This window comes from Nicotiana tomentosiformis, chromosome 6 (genome assembly GCF_000390325.3).
Source record: "Nicotiana tomentosiformis chromosome 6, ASM39032v3, whole genome shotgun sequence".
NCBI lineage: Eukaryota > Viridiplantae > Streptophyta > Magnoliopsida > Solanales > Solanaceae > Nicotiana > Nicotiana tomentosiformis.
The window spans coordinates 133,342,158-133,361,763 of NC_090817.1; the positions used below are offsets into that span (position 1 = coordinate 133,342,158).

The window sequence follows — 19,606 nt, forward strand, 5'->3', positions numbered from 1 at the left end:
TGTTTCAAAGGTTGAGGCAGTTGGATGTTTTGAGGCCGATTGAGCCAAAGACACCAAATCCACCTCCAAGGAACCTTGATTATTCCCTCAGATGCGCATATTGTTCTGATGCCCCAGGGCACGACATAGAGAAGTGTTGGCATTTGAAGAGGGATATCCAAGAGCTTATTGATACAAATCAAATTGTGGTCCAAAGCCTGGAGGCGCCAAACATCAACCAAAATCCTTTGCCGGCCCATGCAGAGACACATATGATTGAGATAGTTCATAAGGATGGGGAGCCCAAGAATTCTTCCAAGTCTGTCGTGATGATCCGGGCTAGCGAAAGTAATCCAGTTAAAGCTCCAGATTCTACAAAACCAATGCCCTTGACAGTTGAAGGGGTGTCGGAGAAGCTAAGCACGCTCAACGTGAAGCCATCTGTATTGGTTATGAAAGGGCCTCCGATTGATGTTGAAGCGAACCAGGAAAAGCAAAAAGTGATCGTACCAGGGGTCCCGGGCAAGCTTGTCATAATTGTGGAAGGGGCTCGTATTACCCCCGTTATTATTAAGCCAGTGACCCAATTACCAATGGTTGACATAAAAGTCGTCCCGTGGAATTACAAACAGGTGATAGTAACATATAAAGGGAAAGAAGTAGAGGAAGAAGTCAATGAAATCAGAGGACTGACTCGTTCTGGGAGATGTTTTACCCCAGAAGAACTGAGGAAAGCTAAGCCATTCAAGGATGGCCACATCCCAGTAAAGAAGCCGGTCACCGAAGAAGAGGTTGAAGAGTTCCTGAAAAAGATGAAAATGCAAGACTATTCTATTGTAGAGCAGTTAAGGAAAACACCAGCTCAGATCTCTCTTTTGTCTTTGCTGATACATTCAGATAAACACCGCAAAGTCTTGATGAAGATTTTGAATGAGGCCCATATTCCTGATAAGATCATGGCGAACCACTTGGAAAAGATTGCTAACAAGATTTTTGAAGCAAACAAGATCACTTTCTCAGATGATGAACTTCCTATGGAGGGTACAGAGCACAACCGAGCTCTTTATCTCATAGTGAAGTGCGAGGATTCTGCTGTCTCAAGGGTACTGGTTGATAACGGTTCTAGTGCAAATATTTACCCTCTGTCCACTTTGCAAAAGTTGAAGATCGGCACTGAAAGGATCCACATGAACAATGTATGTGTTTGAGGCTTTGATGGAGGAGGGAAAGATTCTATCGGTGATATAATGCTCGAATTGTCAATAGGGCCAGTTGAGTTCACTATGGAGTTCCAAGTGCTAGATGTGGCTGTCTCCTATAACTTATTGTTGGGCAGGCCCTAGATATATGCTGCCAAGGCAATCCCATCTTCTCTGCATCAAATGGTAAAGTTCGAATGGGACAGGTAGGAAATAGTTGTGCACGGTGATGAGAACTTATTTGCTTACAATGACACAATTGTTCCATTTATTGAAGTTGAAGATGATAAAGGGCTTTGGGTGTACCAAACATTCGAAACAGTGTCTGTCGAGAAGATTCCTGAAGGAGAATGCATTCCAGGTCCAAAGCTACCCTCCGCGTCCGTCATGGTAGCAAATGAAATGTTGAAGAATGGTTTTGTGTCGGGCAAAGGCCTGGGTTCGTCTCTACAGGGTATTGCACATCCGGTGTGTCCACGTGAAAGTTTCGGTACATTTGGTTTGGGATTCACACTCACAGGGAAGGACATGAAAAACGCTAAAAATTTGAAAAGAAAGGCATGGTCACTTCCTAAGCCTGTTCCACATATCTCCACGTCTTTTGTCAAGCCAGGGGTTGCAAAATGCCCAATATTAACGGTCCCAAAACTTGTGGTCGACTTTGATGAAGAGTTGATCAAGAGGTTCCAGAGTCTGTTTGATGAGGTTAATATGGTGGAAATCGGGGAAGATTCCAGTAATGCCGATGTGCAGCTCGTTGGGCCAAATGTGAAGCTTAACAATTGGAAAGCTACTCCTCTCCCCACCCGGAAGGAGTTTTGGTAGTTTGCTTTGTTTTCCTTTCTGTTATCTAGGTTATTCCAGGGTTGTAATCCAGATTTTTTATTTTTTTCTTGTTTTGATGTTCAAACCCTTCTATCCTTTTATTTTCAATGAAATACAATTTCCCGTTTTCCATTATTCCTGATAGCATTTCATTTTTGTTTTGTTTCTTTTTTCTGTACAGTTCTTTTGATGCTGATTTCAATGATATGACATACATGAGGAATTTTCAACCAAATCTTAAAAGCCAATCTAATTCTGAAATAACAATCAAAGAAGTAGAGTGTGATGATGAAACAGAATATGATGAAGAAGCAGCATTTCAGGAAATCAGTGGAGAACTAAATCACTTTGAAGTTGAATATAAAGATGTTTTTGCATGGTCGTATGACGACATGCCAGGTTTGAGCACTGATTTGGTAGTTCATAAATTTCCAACTGATCCGGCATTCCCTCCAGTCAAGCAAAATTTAAGGAAGTTCAAGACTGACATAAGTGTGAAGATCAAAGAAGAAATCACAAAGCAGCTTGACGCAAAGGTCATTCGGGTCACTCGATATCCCACTTGGTTAGCTAATGTCGTGACAGTACCAAAGAAGGATGGTAAGACCGGGGTCTGTGTTGATTATCGTGATCTCAATAAGCCAAGTCCAAAAGATAACTTTCCATTGCCGAACATCCATATTCTGATCGACAATTATACTAAGCACGAGATTGGGTCTTTTGTGGATTGCTACGCGGGATATCACCAGATCCTGATGGATGAGGAAGATGTAGAAAAGACAGCATTCATCACACCATGGGGGACATACTGCTACCGGGTAATGCCATTTGGTTTGAAGAATGCTGGGGCAACTTATATGAGGGCAATGACTACCATATTTCATGACATGATACACAAGAAAATTGAGGTTTATGTAGATGATATGATCATAAAGTCAAAGAAGCAGTCCGACCATGTTGGAGACTTGAGAAAGTTTTTCCAAAGGCTCCGCAGGTACAACCTCAAGCTCAATCCGGCAAAATGCGCATTTGGTGTCCCGTCCGGGAAACTGTTGGGATTCATAGTCAGTCAACGCGGTATTGAGTTGGACCCATCAAAGATAAAAGCCATCGAAGAATTACTACCACCAAAGAACAAAACCGAGGTGATGAGCCTTCTCGGAAGGTTAAACTACATCAGCAGGTTTATTGCTCAACTCACGACAACTTATGAGCCCATCTTTAAGTTGCTGAAGAAGAATGTTGCAGTTAAGTGGACTGATGAGTGTCAGGAAGCATTTGATAAGATCAAGAGTTACCTATCAAACCCACCTATGCTGGTCCAGCCAGAACCTGGGAGACATTTAATTCTCTATTTGACGGTACTGGATAATTCCTTTGGTTGTGTGTTGGGTCAACACGACATCACGGGCAAGAAAGAGCAAGCCATTTATTATCTCAGCAAGAAGTTCACTCCTTATGAGGTTAAGTATACTCTTCTTGAAAGGACATGTTGCACCCTGACTTGGGTGGCACAAAAGTTGAAGCATTATCTGTCATCCTTCACTACTTACCTCATTTCTCGCATGGATCCTCTAAAGTATATCTTTCAGAAGCCTATGCCCACAGGAAGATTGGCAAAGTGGCAGATTTTACTCACAGAGTTTAACATCATCTATGTGACTCGGACCGCGATGAAATCCCAAGCCATGGCCGATCACTTGGCCGAGAATCCGGTGGATGAAGAATATGAGCCACTGAAGACTTATTTTCTTGATGAAGAAGTGATGTATGTTGACGAGGCTGATCATGATGAAAAGCCAGGTTGGAAACTCTTCTTTGATGAAGATGCTAACATGAAAGGTGTCGGAATAGGGGTTGTACTCATTTCTGAAACAAGGTATCACTACCCCGTGACAACTCAGCTTCGATTTTATTTCACTAACAACATGGCTGAATACGAGGCATGCATTCTGGGTTTGAGGCTAGCTATAGACATGGGAGTTCAAGAAATATTGGTTATGGGAGATTCAGATTTGTTGGTTCACCAGATTCAGGGAGAATGGAAGACTCGAGATTTGAAGCTCATACCGTATCGACAATGTCTGCATGATCTTTGTCAACGATTCAGGTCGGTAGAATTCAGGCATATTCCTAGGATTCATAATGAGATTGCCGATGCCTTGGCTATTCTGGCGTCAATGTTACACCATCTGGATAAGACTTATGTCGACCCTCTGCATATCCAAATTCATGATGAGCATGCCTATTGCAATGTGGTTGAGGAGGGACCTGATGGTGAGCCTTGGTTCTATGATGTCAAGGAATATATCAAATCGGGGGTATATCCGGTACATTCCACAGATGATCAAAAGAGAACCATTCGACGTCTGGCTAGTGGATTTTTCTTAAATGGGGGAATATTGTACAAGAGAACTCCAGATCTAGGATTACTAAGGTGCCTAGATGCTAAACAAGCTTCGACTATCATGGCTGAAGTGCATTTCAGAGTTTGCGGGCCGCATATGAGTGGGGTATGTCTTGGCAAAGAAGATTCTTCGAGCAGGTTATTATTGGCTCACCATGGAACGAGATTGCATCAGCTTCATTTGCAAACGTCATCAATACCAGGTGCACGGTGATTTGATTCATTCCCCGCCATCTGAGTTGCACACAATGTCTGCACCTTGGCCCTTCGTTGTTTGGGGCATGGATGTCATTGGACCAAGTGGGTCGAAGCTGTAACTTTCAAGTCCGTGACCAAGAAGGCGGTGGTAGATTTTGTTCATTCAAACATCATTTGCCGGTTCGGAATTCCCAAGGTAATCATCACAGATAATGCTGCTAACCTCAACAGTCATTTGATGAAAGAGGTATGCCAACAGTTCAAGATTATGCATCAAAACTCCACTCCGTATCGTCCTAAGGCAAACGGAGATGTTGAAGCTGCTAACAAGAACATAAAGAAGATACTTCGTAAGATGGTGCAAGGTTCCAGGCAATGGCATGAAAAGTTACCTTTTGCTTTACTGGGTTATCGCACTACTGTTCGCACTTCAATAGGTGAAACTCCTTATTTGCTGGTATATGGAACCGAGGCAGTTATACATGCGGAAGTTGAGATTCCATCCCTGCGGATCGTTGCTGAAGCTGAAATTGATGATGATGAGTGGGTCAAGACCCGGCTAGAGCAATTGAGTTTGATTGATGAAAAACGATTGGCAGCAGTATGTCACGGTCAATTGTATTAGAAAAGAATGGCAAGAGCATACAACAAGAAGGTGCGTCCCTGAAAATTTGAGGTGGGTCAGCTGGTGTTGAAACGCATCCTTCCACATCAGGCTGAAGCTAAAGGCAAGTTCGCCCCAAACTGGCAGGGGCCGTTCATTGTGACAAAGGTGTTGCCCAATGATGCTTTGTATTTAATAAACATAGAAGGTAAATGTGTGGATATGGCTATCAATTCTGATGCAGTCAAGAGATATTATGTATGATTTCTTTGCTTATCTTCAATCGCATTTTGTACTAGGCATGTTCAAAGTTGGAATGACGAAGGCATTTTATTCTGCTATCCCAAACACTTTTATCATTTGTTATCCCTTTTTGAGCATTATTTATTTTCTTTCATACCCCTATTTTGGAATCAGAAGTAGAGTTAGAAATATAAAAGAAAAGAAAAGAAAAATAAAGAAAAAAAAAGAGAAGGAAAAGAGAAAAGCAAAAGAAAGAAAAGAGAAAAGAAAGGAGAATAATAAAAATAAAAGCAAAAACAAAACAACTTTTACTAGTTTGAACTACGTTCGACCTGATTCCTTTTAAGGATATGTAGGAAGCCTTACACGGTTCGGTCCCATCAAAATAAAAATTTAAAATTCCCCAGATTCGAAGATACTGGGGCAGAAGTTTTAGTTTTGTAAAAAAAGATTTGATTCCAAAAGTTGTAATTTTGAACTCTTTCATCTTAAATTATTTTGAGCCTTCATGCCACCCTTTCTTTATAATCCTGTCCAAAACCTACACTACTGTCCAAAGAAAGACCTTCTGATCAACTTTGAGGATGCCAAGTCAAGTGAGATGGAGGTACGATTTACATCATGGGTAGCACCTTTGTTCATGGGCACAAGGAAAAGTGAATAAATGAGAGAGTCTTATTGGTAAAAACCCTCACGGGCACTATAGGGCGATGGTGAGTCGAGAGAAAATTTAAATGAGAGAATCTTATTGGTGAAAACCCTTACGGGCACTGTAAGGCGAGAGTGAGTTTGAGAGAGGAGCAAATGAAAGAGGCTTGCTGGTGAAAACCCCTCGGGGCATTACAAGCCGAATGGGGTTCATGACTTTACAAAGAAAATGAATTATGGAAACCCTGATTTTGAAGTATGAAGACATGGCATGAACTGAAATGTGATTAGTTGGATAGATTAGGCTGATCAATCCGAAATGCATGTCATGATCATTGGAGCCAGATGCTTCATTCGGATAAGTCTCTTTTCCATTTTTCTTCAAATGGTCATTTTTTTTAAAAAAATTTATTTTTTTCCTTTTTTTCTTAATTCTCGAAGTCACTTCGCTTCGTTTATTTTGGGTCTATTTTTCTAAGTCTCCGTCAAATTAGTCTTTGTTAAGCAAGCAAAAAAGGACTTCAAAGCTCATTACCAGCTTTTTATTTGCACCAAGCGAAATTCGGCCAGGCACATCACAAGTGACATGATTTAGAATGAGCAATGCGGTGGTAACTGAAGTTCAGGTGATCATGTGGTTCATGAATTTGTAGGAAATGCAAAGGTTCAACAGTTGTCAGAATAAAAGTGCCATACGACGAGTTGAGCGTAAGGGATTCAAGTCATTCAGAGGTTTTGTGGTCGAGGTCCGATCAAAAGGTCAAACTAATTCTTTGTAGCCCGAAGCAGCTAATCAGAATGAAGCGGGATAGTGGCAGAAGCAGACACCTTCAGCAAGGATGCCACAAACTAACCGCCACAGTTTCAAACTGACAAAATTTTCTTTGTTTCAAGCAGGGGAAAGAAATCTTGTTTGCTTTGCCAGGAATCCTCCATCAGAAAGCATGTTCCAGATAAGTTCAGTTTTAAGTTTTCAGGACCCTCATGGATAATGGGATTTAATTTCAAGTTTTCAGGACCCTCCTCGATAATGGGATTTAATTTCAAGTTTTCAGGACCCTCCTGGATAATGGGATCTAGTTTTAAGTTTTCAGGACCCTCCTGGATAATGGGATGCAACTAACAATCAATGAATGTCCCTGGTACAAACTGGGGCAGCAAATTTTCTCTGTTTTGTTTGTGTTGTTGTGATAGCAGGCGCCCACCTGCAGAACGAGGGAATTTATTTCAAGTTTTAATTCATCAGACGCCCACCTGAAGAATGAGGGAATTTATTTCTAGTTTTAAGTCATCAGGCGCCCACCTGGAGAACGAGGGAATTCATTCAAGTTTTAAGTCAAAATCAGGCGCCCACCTGGAGAACGAGGGAATTTATTTCAAGTTTTAAGTCATCAGGCGCCCACCTGGAGAACGAGGGAATTCATTTTAGTTTTAAGTCATTAGGCGCCCACCTGGAGAACGAGGGAATTCATTTTAGCTTTAAGCCATCAGGCGCCCACCTGGAGAACGAGGGAATTCATTTTAGCTTTAAGTCAAAATTAGGTGCCCACCTGGAGAACGAGGGAATTCATTTCATTTTTAAGTCATCAGGCGCCCACCTGGAGAACGAGGGAATTCATTTTAGCTTTAAGTCATCAGGCGCCCACCTGGAGAATGAGGGAATTCATTTTAGCTTTAAGTCAAAATCAGGCGCCCACCTGGAGAACGAGGGAATTTATTTCAAGTTTTAAGCATCAGGCGCCCACCTGGAGAACGAGGGAATTTATTTCAGTTTTAAGTCAAAATCAGGCGCCCACCTGGAGAACGAGGGAATTTATTTCAAGTTTTAAGTCATCAGGCGCCCACCTGGAGAACAAGGGAATTCATTTCAGTTTTAAGTCATCAGGCGCCCACTTAGAGAACGAGGGAATTTATTTCAAGTATTAAGTCAACATCAGGCACCCACCTGGAAAATGAGGGAATTCATTTCAAGTTTTTAAGTCAGCAGGCGCCCACCTGGAGAATGAGGGAATTTATTTCAAGTTTTAAGTCAGCATCAGGCGCCCACCTGGAGAATGAGGGAATTCATTTCAATTGTAAGTCATTAGGCGCCCACCTGGAGAACGAAGGAATTCATTTCAGGTTTTAAGTCAGCATCAGGTACCCGCCTGGAGAATGAGGGAATTCATTTCAAGTGTTAAGTCAACATCAGGCAACCACCTGGAAAATGAGGGAATTCATTTCAAGTTTTTAAGTCAACAGGCGCCCACCTGGAGAATGAGGAATTTATTTCAAGTTTTAAGTCAGCATGAGGCGCCCACCTGGAGAATGAGGGAATTCATTTCAAGTGTAATTCATCAGGCGCCCACCTGGAGAATGAGGAAATTCATTTCAGGTTTAAAGTCAGCATCAGGCGCCCACCTGAAGAACGAGGGAAGTCATTTCAGAATTTAATTCAAGTTAGAAGTAGCAGAAGCTCACCTCAAGAATGCGAGCTGGCAGTCCGAGATGACCAAAGAAAGAAGTCTCAATCCAGAATAAAAGAAAAAAAAGAAGAGAAGTGAATCCAAAATACAGCCGATGAAAGATGTGAACTGTTCAAGACATGGCTGAAGTCACAAGCTTTTCATGTCCCGTCTTGATCCGAAAAGCTGAAGAAGAAAGAACTAGCACTTGCAGCTAGCAAGCATCAAGGTTCAAATCAAAAGTCCGCATGAAGAACCATTCAAGACTCGAGATCAAGCTTCAGAAGACTCATAGATAGGAATCTTGTAACTCGTAGCTGATAGGCATAGTTAGTTTGTTTTTTTTTTCATTTTGACTTTGGTGTAATAGGGAGCTCAGCAAGAAAGAACAACAGCAACAACAATGAAATCACAGCTTCTCGGTAGTCCCAGCTACCTAAACTTCCAGAACTACACTTACCTGATTCCTTTCTAGCCAAGGATATGTAGGCAACCTCCAAAGCAAGGTTCGGTCAAACTTTTCAAAAAATGCTTCCCATGAAGTATCCAAACGGGCAAAAATTACTCGTAATTGCTCACTTTATCTTTGCCCGAAAACTCTTCATGTTTTCGAGCAAAGAGAGGCAGCTGTGAGCACCTAATTTTTGCCCTAATATAAAATTACTCCTAAAAAATCCAAAAAAGATATATAGCTTTAAATTATTTTTCTATATTTTTACTTAGTTTGCTTTGTACGTATTCATATTTGATGCATTTTTAAGTTGCATTTTAAATCCTAAAGAAAATACAAAAATATTTTGAATTTTTATTTTATTTTTAAATTTTAATTGCATAATTAATTGCATTTGTAAAACACTAAAATACCAAAAATAATACATTAGTAACTCTACATGCATTCTTAGGCTAGTTAATTAATTAGGTCATTAGTCAATTAGTGAGAAAAATATATATAATAGTTTAGCCACATAAATTGGTTTTAATTAAAATTTGAGTCCAAAGTGACTAATTTTGCAATTGTTTCAAGCCCATACCTGTAGAAGCCCAATCCACCCCATAGTCTGGCCCATACTCTTCTCCCCCACTCTATTAGAGGAGACCCTAATTTCACCCATCCCCTTGGATTCTGAAGATCAGAGAACGGAAAGAGAACAGACCCCCCCCCCCAAAAAAAACCCTAACCGCCAGACCTCCCTTTATTTTCTAATCTCACTCACTCTCACTCCTCTGCGCTCACCTAATACACACACTCATCCAATATCAGCTGAAAAACCTTGAGAAAAGATAGAGAATACCTTGCTAGATCTGAAAGTTGAGTTTCAGAAAATTAAGAGAAAAGCACGAGAAAGCAAAAATAGTGAAATTTCAACCAAATACAATTGAAAAAAGTTGATTCCAAAGGATTCTTCTATGTCATTTATGGTTTCTTAAGCTGGATCTTACCTATTAGCAAAAGCTGTTTCTGCTGTAGCATTATAGTTGAGCTCATTTTTGGTTTTTCCGACCTTTATTTGGTTTACATTTCTTTCCTGTGTTGTTTTCGAGGTAATCTTCTACTACCTCATATGGTTTCTTCTAATGTAATAAAATTAGATTTTTCTCCAGATCTATTATAGCGTGAGATTGTTATCTTTATCTGCTGTTACTAGTTAGATTTATGCACTTCGATTAGTTCTTAGCATGAAGTAAATTTCCATCTATTCAATGTCTGAAATCACGGTTGATCCCTGATGTATCTGCTATTATAGCCTGGATGTGTAATCTTAATTCTGAATTAGTTTTGTATTCTTTTGTTTCCATTTCATTGCCCTTTTGGTTCAAAACTAATGCACGAACATGTAGGCTCTAACGTAGTAATGAATCAGTGTATGAGAACAAGTGTAAGCAATTGATTGAATCAAATATGCCAACTCTATGATTGTTCGTAATGATCAATTCTTTATTTAGCACAAATAATTTTCATAACCTATGTCCTCACAACAATCTCAAATCATAGTCAATAAATTAATTCTTATAAACATCATAGTTTGCTTTAGGTGCGATTAATAAATTATCGTGACTATGGGTACAGTTCCCGTGGCATAGTTATGATACGTAACCCCAATTCGAGTGTGCGTTTTATGTGACTCGACCACAACTTCAAACAATAATAAAAATAAGCATGTCGTAAATCGCGGGTGCATTTCATATGGCGCGGTTTGTGGCGTGTGCCAAAACGACAAGTGTACGACATCGTGACTTATTCCAGAAATAATTTCATAAATAATTAAAAGCGGTTAGAAGATAAACAATGCACCGTAAGTTTCAAATATGTATTAAATCAGATAATTAGGCCAATTATTAGTAGTTGAACGACCGTGCTAAAACCACGGAACTCATGAGTGCCTCACACCTTCTCCCGGGTTAACAGAATTCCTTACTCGGTCTTCTGTGTTCGCAGACTATAAATAAGAGTCAAATTCCTCGATTTAGGATTTAAAGTAAACCGATGACTTGGGACACCATAAATATTCCAAGTGGCGACTCTGAATCTAATAAATAATCTCATTTCGATTAATGTCACTTTAATTGGAAAAACTCCTTATCCCCTATCCCCCTCGGGAAAAAGGAGGTGTGACACTAACTTCTTTTCTTCCTTCTTCGCAGGTCGTGGAGGTTCATCGAGAAGCATGTTCACGGTCTTGAGCTGAGCTGCATTGGTTCGAGACCGATCTTCAACAGGTCACGGAGGAGAGGAACTCCCTTAAACTCCTCTTAGGTAAAAAGGGTAAGGAAATCAAAGACCTCCGAGCTGAGCTGGACAAGGCTCACCAAGATCAGACCAATCTGTCTGAGCAAGTAATGATACTTTTAAAAGCTTATGGGCTCTATACCGGAACGATGGCTAATTTTTCTATCTCACAGCTATAGCAGAAAATTGAGATGATCGGGAAACTCCGCGAGGAAGTTGATGTGATAAAAGCAGAGTCCTTGAAGTGGAAAGAAGGTATGGACCTCTTTGCTGGAGAGAAAGAGGTTGCTCGAGCCCAATTGTCATCGGCCAAAAAGCAGCTTCAAAGTATGAAGGAGAAAAGCTCGATTCAAGTAAGAAGAATAGAGGAGCTCGAGGCTCGGTTGGCCTCTGAACTCGCTAAGGCCGAATCTGACGCCGAAAAGGCAAAGGCCGATGCGGATGCATTCGTGGCCGTTTATCGGGCCGATGCTGAAGCTGCTCAGATACAAGTAAGAGAGGCAGCCGAGACCGCCAACACTTAAGCATATTAGGTTGCTGAGCTTGCTAAGTGCCGATCTCGGAGGGAGTCCCTCGAGGAGATCCACGATCGAGGTTTCGACCTCACTGAAGAGATAAAAAGGGCTAAGGAGCTCAAAGCCGATACTGAAGCCTTGGCTTCCGATGATGATGATGATGATGATGATGATGATGATGATGACGGTGATGGGAGCAAGAGCGGGTACGAGAGCAGGGAGGCGTCCAATGGAGAAGAGACCGCCCCCGGGGATAACCAAGAAACTTAGCCCCTTAGTTTCTATTTCGGATGTTACAAACAATCATGTAAACAATCCTGTAAATATATACAAATATCTTTTCTTTTCTCATCTTGCCTCTATTTTATTTTCTGTCTTGTGAAGGTTTTGTTTTATTCATGCCTTATGAATATTTTCATAAGGTTTTAGGCAATTTAATCGAATTCAGACTTCGTAGTCTTTATATCCGAGTGAGCATTTTCGAACTCAAAGTAATGTAGCTCGTAGACTTAGTGATTTTGAACTTGAAGTATTGTAGCCCTTAGGATTAGTAGTCGAGTGAATGATTTCGAACTCGAAGTAATGTAGCCCGTAGGCTTAATAGTCGAGTGAGTGATTTCGAATTCGAAGTAATGTAGCCCGTAGGCTTAATAGTCGAGTGAGTGATTTCGAACTAAAAGTAATGTAGCCCGTAGGCTTAATAGTCGAGTGAGTGATTTTGAACTCGAAGTAATGTAGCCCGTAGGCTTAATAGTCGAGTGAGTGATTTCGAACTCGAAGTAATGCAGCCCGTAGGCTTAGTAGTCGAGTGAGTGATTTTGAACTCGAAGTAATGTAGCTCGTAGACTTAATAGTCGAGTGAGCGATTTCGAACTCGGAATAATGTAGCCCGTAGGCTTAGTAGTCGAGTGAGTGATTTCGAACTCGAAGTAATATAGCCTGTAGGCTTAATAGTCGAGTGAGTGATTTCGAACTCGAAGTAATGTAGCTCGTAGGCTTAGTAGTCGAGTGAGTGATTTCGAACTCGAAGTAATGTAGCCCGTAGGCTTAATAGTCGAGTGAGTGATTTCGAACTCGAAGTAATGTAGCCCATAGGCTTAGTAGTCGAGTAAGTGATTTCGAACTCGAAGTAATGTAGCCCGTACGCTTAATAGTTGAGTGAGTGATTTCGAACTCGAAGTAATGAAGCCCGTAGGCTTAGTAGTCGATTGAGTGATTTCAAACTCGAAGTAATGTAGCCCGCAGGCATAATAGTCGAGTGAGTGATTTTGAACTCGAAGTAATGTAGCCCGCAGGCTTAATAGTCGAGTGAGTGATTTCGAACTCAAAGTAATGTAGCCCGTAGGCTTAATAATTGAGTGAGTGTTGCTCGAACTCGTTGATTTACCTTAAGCCTGTTTGCATAATAAATTTCGAAATAGGGGAATCTTTCTTGGATATAAGATATCGTTAAAGAAGAAATTTTTCTTTGTAAGTCATTATACATGTGTCCTTGTTTTGCGTCAGGGCTCGAGCCAACTACATGTGCATGGTTCGTTTTGACCATTTGTCTCTTACAATTTATCTTATCGGAACCCTGTTGTTATGAAGTAACTTTCTTGCATCGAACTTGATATATTTGAGGGGCTAATGCCCCTCAGTATTCGAGATCGATTGTAAAGAGGCCTCGGATACTGTCGAATTATTTCAAAGTTAGTACGATCAATGGTTGCCTCATTAAAAACCTCGCCGAAAAACCCATTTGGGATAAAACCGGTCTAAGGAAAAAAGAGTGCAATGCGTGCTTTTAGACCTAGGGATTCGTATTGAAGGATCTATCCTAGCTCCTGATCGGACTCCTGCAGGGGTTAGTTTCAAAATATAAACGAATATGGGAGGGTCGTACCTTAGCAATAGTATCGTTTTAGGTGCGACATATTCCAATTGCTTGATAGTTGTTTGCCGTTTATAATACCGAGCTTGTATGATCCTTTTCCGACGTTTTCGAGAACCTGATACGGTCCTTCCCAGTTCAGACCTAGTTTTCCTTTGTTTGGATTTCAGGTACTAAGGTTGACTTTCCTTAGCACTATGTCTCCGAGTTTAAAATGACGAAGCTTGATTCTTCGATTATAGTATCTTTCGATTCGCTGCTTTTGGGCGGCCAATTGGACGAGAGCATCTTCTTGTTTCTCATTCGATAATTCGAGGCTAGTGTTCATAGCCTCGTTATTTGACTTTTCTGTTGTATATCGAAACCTGGCACTGGGTTCCCTGACTTCGACTGGAATCAAGGCTTCGGAGCCATATACTAAGGAGAATGGGGTTGCCCCCGTACTAGATTTTGATGTTGTTCGATATGCCCAAAGAACTTCGGGTAGGATTTCTCTACATTTTCCCTTAGCGTCGTTAAGCCTTTTCTTTAGGTTTTGAATGATAGTTTTGTTCGTTGATTCGGCCTATCCGTTCCCACTAGGGTGATACGGTGTTGATAATATCCTTTTTATTTTGTGATCTTCGAGGAATTTTGTCACTTTGCTGCCGACAAACTGTTTCCCATTGTCACACACTATTTCGGCGGGTATCCTGAATTGACATACGATATGATCCCAGATAAAGTCTATAATGTCTTTCTCTCTTACTTTCACGAATGCCTGTGCTTCAACCCATTTAGAGAAATAGTCAATCATAAATAAAATGAACTTAGCTTTACCTAGGGCAGATGGCAGAGGGCCGATGATATCCATTCCCCATTTCATGAATGGCCATGGGGATAGGACTGAGTGAAGTTGCTCTCCGGGCTGATGGATCATTGGTGCAAACCTTTGACATTTGTCACATTTTCGAACAAACTCCTTTGCATCTTTGCCCATATTGATCCAATAATACCCTGCCCTGATTATTTTTCGGACTAATGAATCGGCACCGAAGTGATTTCCACAAGTGCCCTCGTGCACCTCACGTAGGACGTAGTCGGTGTCTCCTGGACCTAAGCATATTGCCAATGGTCCATCGAATGTCCTTCGGTATAATGTTCCATCTGCATTCAATGTGAATCGAGCAACTTTGGTTTGTAGGGCCCTCGAATTTTTAGGGTCCGATGGGAACTTTCCATTCTTTAAGTATTCAATATATTTATTCCTCCAATCCCAGGTTAAGCTTGTAGAATTTATCTCGGCATGACCTTCTTCGATCACGGATCTCGAGAGTTGAACGACAGTCCCCAAGCTTATCTCGTCTCCCTCGACCGATGATCCCAAATTTACAAGTGCATCGGCCTCACTGTTCTATTCTCGTGGAACATGCTGTAAAATCCCTTCTTTGAAATGGTGCAAAGTGACCTGCAGTTTGTCCAAATACCTTTGCATTCTATCCTCTCGAACTTGGAAGGCATTGTTTACTTGATTTACCACCAGTAAAGAGTTACATTTGGATTCAATGACTTCTGCTCCCAAGCTTTTAGCTAGCTCGAGACCTGCAATCATGGCCTCATACTCGGCCTCGTTGTTAGTCAACCTAGTAGGTTTGATAGATTGCCTAATGGTGTTACCCGTGGGTGGCTTTAAAATGATGCCTAGCCCGGACCCCTTCACGTTCGAAGCCCCGTCCGTAAAAAGGATCCATACCCCCGATGATGTACCCGATTTCAATAAGAGTTCTTTTTCAACTTCGGGTACGAGGGTCGGCGTGAAATCAACCACGAAATCCGCTAAAAGTTGAGACTTGATGACCGTACATGGTTGATATTCGATATCATACCCACTGAGTTTGACGGCCCATTTGGCCAATCAGCATGATAGTTCGGGCTTGTGCAAAATATTACGAAGTGGGTAAGTGGTCAATACACATATGGGGTGACATTGAAAGTACGGTCTTAACTTTCTAGAGGTGCTTATCAGTGCAAGTGCCAATTTTTCTAAGTGTGGATATCTAGTTTCTGCTTCTCCTATGGTTCGACTTACATAATAACGGGAAAATTGCGTACCTTGCTCTTCTCGAACTAGGACACCACTTACCGCGATTTTCGATATTGCCAAGTACAAGCAAAGTTTTTCGTCTGTTTCTGGAGTATGAAGCAGTAGTGGGCTCGATAGATATCACTTTAATTCCTCTAATGCCTGTTGGCATTCCGGGGTCAAAGCTAAATCGTTCTTCTTTTTAAGTAGCGAGAAAAATTTGTGACTTCGATCTGACGACCTTGAAATAAATCGGCCTAAGGCAGCAATCCGTCCTGTTAGCCTCTGCACGGCTTTTACATTGTCCACGATGGCGATGTCTTCGATGGCCTTGATTTTATCGGGGTTAATCTCAATCCCTCGATTTGATACCATGAAGCCGAGGAACTTGCCCGAACCGACCCCGAAAACACATTTCTCGGGGTTGAGCTTCATGTTGTATTTCCTTAAAATCTCGAATGTTTCCTGTAAATGAGCCAAATGGTCCTCTGCGTGAAGGGACTTAACTAGCATGTCATCAATATAAACTTCCATTGATTTACATATTTGTTCCTCGAACATTTTATTTACTAGGTGTTGGTAAGTAGCTCCTGCATTTTTTAGCCCGAAAGGCATCACATTATAACAATATGTTCCATACTTGGTGACAAATGAAGTCTTTTTCTGGTCTTCCGGGTTCATTTGGATTTGATTATACCCGGAATAAGCATCGAGAAAAGTATGGATCTCGTGGCCGGCCGTGGCATTGATTATGCGATCGATGTTAGGCAGTGGAAAAGAATCTTTGGGGCATGCCTTATTTAAATCCTTGTAATCTATATACATTATAAGTTTGTTCCCTTTTTTAGGGACCACAACTACATTGGCTAACCATTCGGGATATTTCACCTCCCGAATGGACCCTATTCTGAGAAGTTTAGTTACCTCGTCCTTTATGAATGCGTGCTTTACCTCGGATTGAGGTCTTCTCTTTTGCTTTATCGGTTTGAACATAGGGTCCAAGATTAGCCGATACATCGTTATATCTGGTGGGATCCGTGCTATATCCAAGTGGGACCAAGCAAAATAATCTATGTTATCGATAAAAATTGAATAAGCCTTTTCCTGAGTTCGGGGGTTAATCCCGTTCCCAGGTATACCTTTAGTTCGGGCAAATGCTTGATTAGTATGACTTGCTCATCTCTTCAATCGTTGATTGGGTAGCGTCGGAATCATCGGGAAGCACGAAGGATCGAGGGATCCTTTGATCATCATCTTCATCGATCTTCTGATTTTCTGGTTGGGTTAAAGCTGATGTCTGTGATTGTTATTTGGCATCTCGTTCCCCTTTTGAGTCCGATCCCTTTATTAGCGAAGGCGAGGATATCAGATTCGCTTCCTCAACGACAAATATTTCTCTTGCGGCCGGTTGTTCTCCGTACACTGTTTTGACTCCCCTCGATGTTGGGAATTTAAGAACCTGGTGTAGGGTATAAGGTACTGCTCTCATGTTGTGGATTCATGGCCTTCCAAAAAGGGCGTTGTACCTCGTGTCGCCTTCGATTACGTGGAACTTCATTTCCTGGATGGTCCGGGCCATGTTTATCGGCAGAATTATCTCGCCTTTGGTGGTTTCACATGCCATATTGAATCCGTTTAGAACTAGGGTTGCGGGTACGACCTGGTCCTGTAGACTGAGTTATTCTACAACCTTCTATCTAATGATGTTGGCCGAGCTACCTGGATCAATTGACACACGCTTAACTTTAGTTTTATTCATAAGTACGGATATTACCAGTGCATCATTATGAGGTTGTATGACTCCTTCTGCATCTTCATCATTGAAGGACAAAGTTCCTATGGGTGCGTAGTCCTGAGTTCGAGGTCGCTTTTCTCTCATAATCGATGTCTTAGTGCGTTTAAGCACCGACCCTTGAGGGGTATCGACGCCTCCGATGATCATGTGGATGACGTGTTGTGGTTCTTCTTTTTCGTTTTGTTTGTCGAAATCCCTGTTTTTGAAATGGTACTTCGCCCTGTCGCTTAAAAATTCTCGAAGGTGTCCTTTATTGAATAACCAGGCTACATCTTCTCTTAGTTCCCTGTAATCTTCCGTTCTGTGGCCATGGGTGCCATGATATTCGCACATTTTATTGGGATTCCTCTGGGCGGGGTCGGTCTGCATGGGTCGAGGCCATTTAGTGTCTTTGATGCGTCCGATAGCCGACACGATGGCGGATGCATCAATGCTGAAGTTATATTCCGATAACTATGGTGCTTCCTTAGATCCGGTAGGCTTGTCGAACCCACTTCTGTTCATCAGCCCCCGAGACCCTTGACCTCGATCACTTCTTTTGTTGCTTTGTCCGGTGTTACGTCTCGATTCATTGATTTTGTGGTTTCCATTATACGGTCGGTATCGGTCCCTGATCGGACCTTGTTCTCGATTGATATCCCTTCAAGTAGTGGGTTCAGTCCCCAACTGATCATCTTCGACTCTAATTTTTGATTGGTACCGATTATGCACATCGGCCCAAGTGATAGCTGGGTACTTGATCATGTTATGCTTCAACCGCCGTAAAGCCGTCGAACTTCGTTTGTTCAAACCTTGAGTGAAAGCCTGAACAGCCCAATCATTTATGACTGGTGGTAGATCCATTCGTTCCATTTGAAAACGAGATACGAACTCCCTTAGCATCTCGTTTTCCTTTTGTCTTACCTTGAACAGGTCCGACTTCCTAGTATTGACTTTTATGGCCCCGGTGTGTGCTTTTACGAAGGAATCTGCAAGCATAGCAAAAGAATCGATAGAATTAGATGGAAAATTATGATACCATATCATTGCTTCCTTTGACAGGGATTCGCCGAATTTCTTCAATAATACGGATTCGATCTCATCATCCTCTAGATCGTTCCCTTTGATGACACATGTGTATGAGGTGACATGTTCGTTGGGGTCAGTAGTTCCGTTATATTTAGGAATATCGGGCATGCAGAACTTCTTTGGGATCAGTTTAGGAGCCGCGCTTGGGGGGAAAGACTTTTGTATGAATTTTTTGGAATCTAAGCCCTTCAATATTGGTGATGCCCCCGGGATCTGATCAACCCTGGAGTTGTATGTTTTCACCTTTTTGTCGTTTGCTTCGATCCCCCTTTCTCCCGATTCTATTCGTTTGGTCAGTTCTTCGAACATCTTAGCAATTTCGGGATTAGTCCCCGACTCCTGCTCATTTGATTTCACTATTGCTGGTTCCGTTGTATGGGCGATTTCTTGGGGTTAACTGGGTTCCGGCTTGCTCTGTATCTGGGTTTGATTCTACAACTGGGCTATCGCTGCCTGTTGAGCTTGCAACATTTCGAAAATCATATGCAAACTGACGTCGTTTTCCTCAACGTTATGGGTATCTCGAGTTGCAGATCGAGTGCCACCATTTTTGTTATTTTTAGGTTCAGAATGTAGGTTCGCCTCAATGGCCACATGCGAATTAATGTCTATCAGCACTTCGATTCGAGCTCCAACGGCGTAGACAAGCGGCCTTTCGGTACTGGGTGTCAAGTTATTGTTCTCATCTTGAAGACCAGCTTCGTTGTCGATTGGTAAGGCCATTTAATTGATAGTTTAGTCGTTGTTAATCCGAAATCAAAGACACTTCCGGAAACAAGCGCAAAACAGCATATTTTTGTAAATTCGTATCAAATAACCACTATTATCCTTAGCCCAACAGTGGGCGCCAAACTGTTTACCCGAAAAATCGGATAGAGTTGAATTTATACGTAGTTCTAAAAATATGTGGTATAACTTTGACACAAATGACTAGAGGGAAATAGAAATATCCAGTCTTAACTATAAAGAATGAAAGATAACACAGTGTAAAAGAGAAAAATGAATGAACAAAACAAGA

The 19,606-nt window shown here is 41.6% G+C and overlaps 4 protein-coding genes across 4 annotated transcripts; all 4 read left to right on the top strand.

Moving 5' to 3' along the window:
• The first annotated feature begins 251 nt into the window (after positions 1 to 251).
• On the top strand, positions 252 to 3,665 carry LOC138894798 (uncharacterized). Its single transcript, XM_070179528.1, has 5 exons — positions 252 to 1,020; positions 1,456 to 1,999; positions 2,185 to 2,773; positions 3,230 to 3,364; positions 3,612 to 3,665. The coding sequence occupies exons 1-5, from the start codon at positions 252 to 254 to the stop codon at positions 3,663 to 3,665; spliced, it is 2,091 nt and encodes a 696-aa protein (XP_070035629.1).
• A 26-nt stretch (positions 3,666 to 3,691) lies between these two features.
• LOC138894799 (uncharacterized) lies at positions 3,692 to 4,624 on the top strand. Its single transcript, XM_070179529.1, has one exon. It carries the CDS (start codon positions 3,692 to 3,694, stop codon positions 4,622 to 4,624), a length of 933 nt encoding a protein of 310 aa, XP_070035630.1.
• A 252-nt stretch (positions 4,625 to 4,876) lies between these two features.
• LOC138894800 (uncharacterized) lies at positions 4,877 to 7,095 on the top strand. The gene is made up of 3 exons (XM_070179530.1): positions 4,877 to 5,209; positions 5,324 to 5,420; positions 7,001 to 7,095. Exons 1-3 carry the CDS (start codon positions 4,877 to 4,879, stop codon positions 7,093 to 7,095), a joined length of 525 nt encoding a protein of 174 aa, XP_070035631.1.
• A 4,371-nt stretch (positions 7,096 to 11,466) lies between these two features.
• On the top strand, positions 11,467 to 12,060 carry LOC138894801 (KNR4/SMI1 homolog). The gene is made up of 2 exons (XM_070179531.1): positions 11,467 to 11,766; positions 11,809 to 12,060. The coding sequence occupies exons 1-2, from the start codon at positions 11,467 to 11,469 to the stop codon at positions 12,058 to 12,060; spliced, it is 552 nt and encodes a 183-aa protein (XP_070035632.1).
• Positions 12,061 to 19,606: the final 7,546 nt, after the last annotated feature.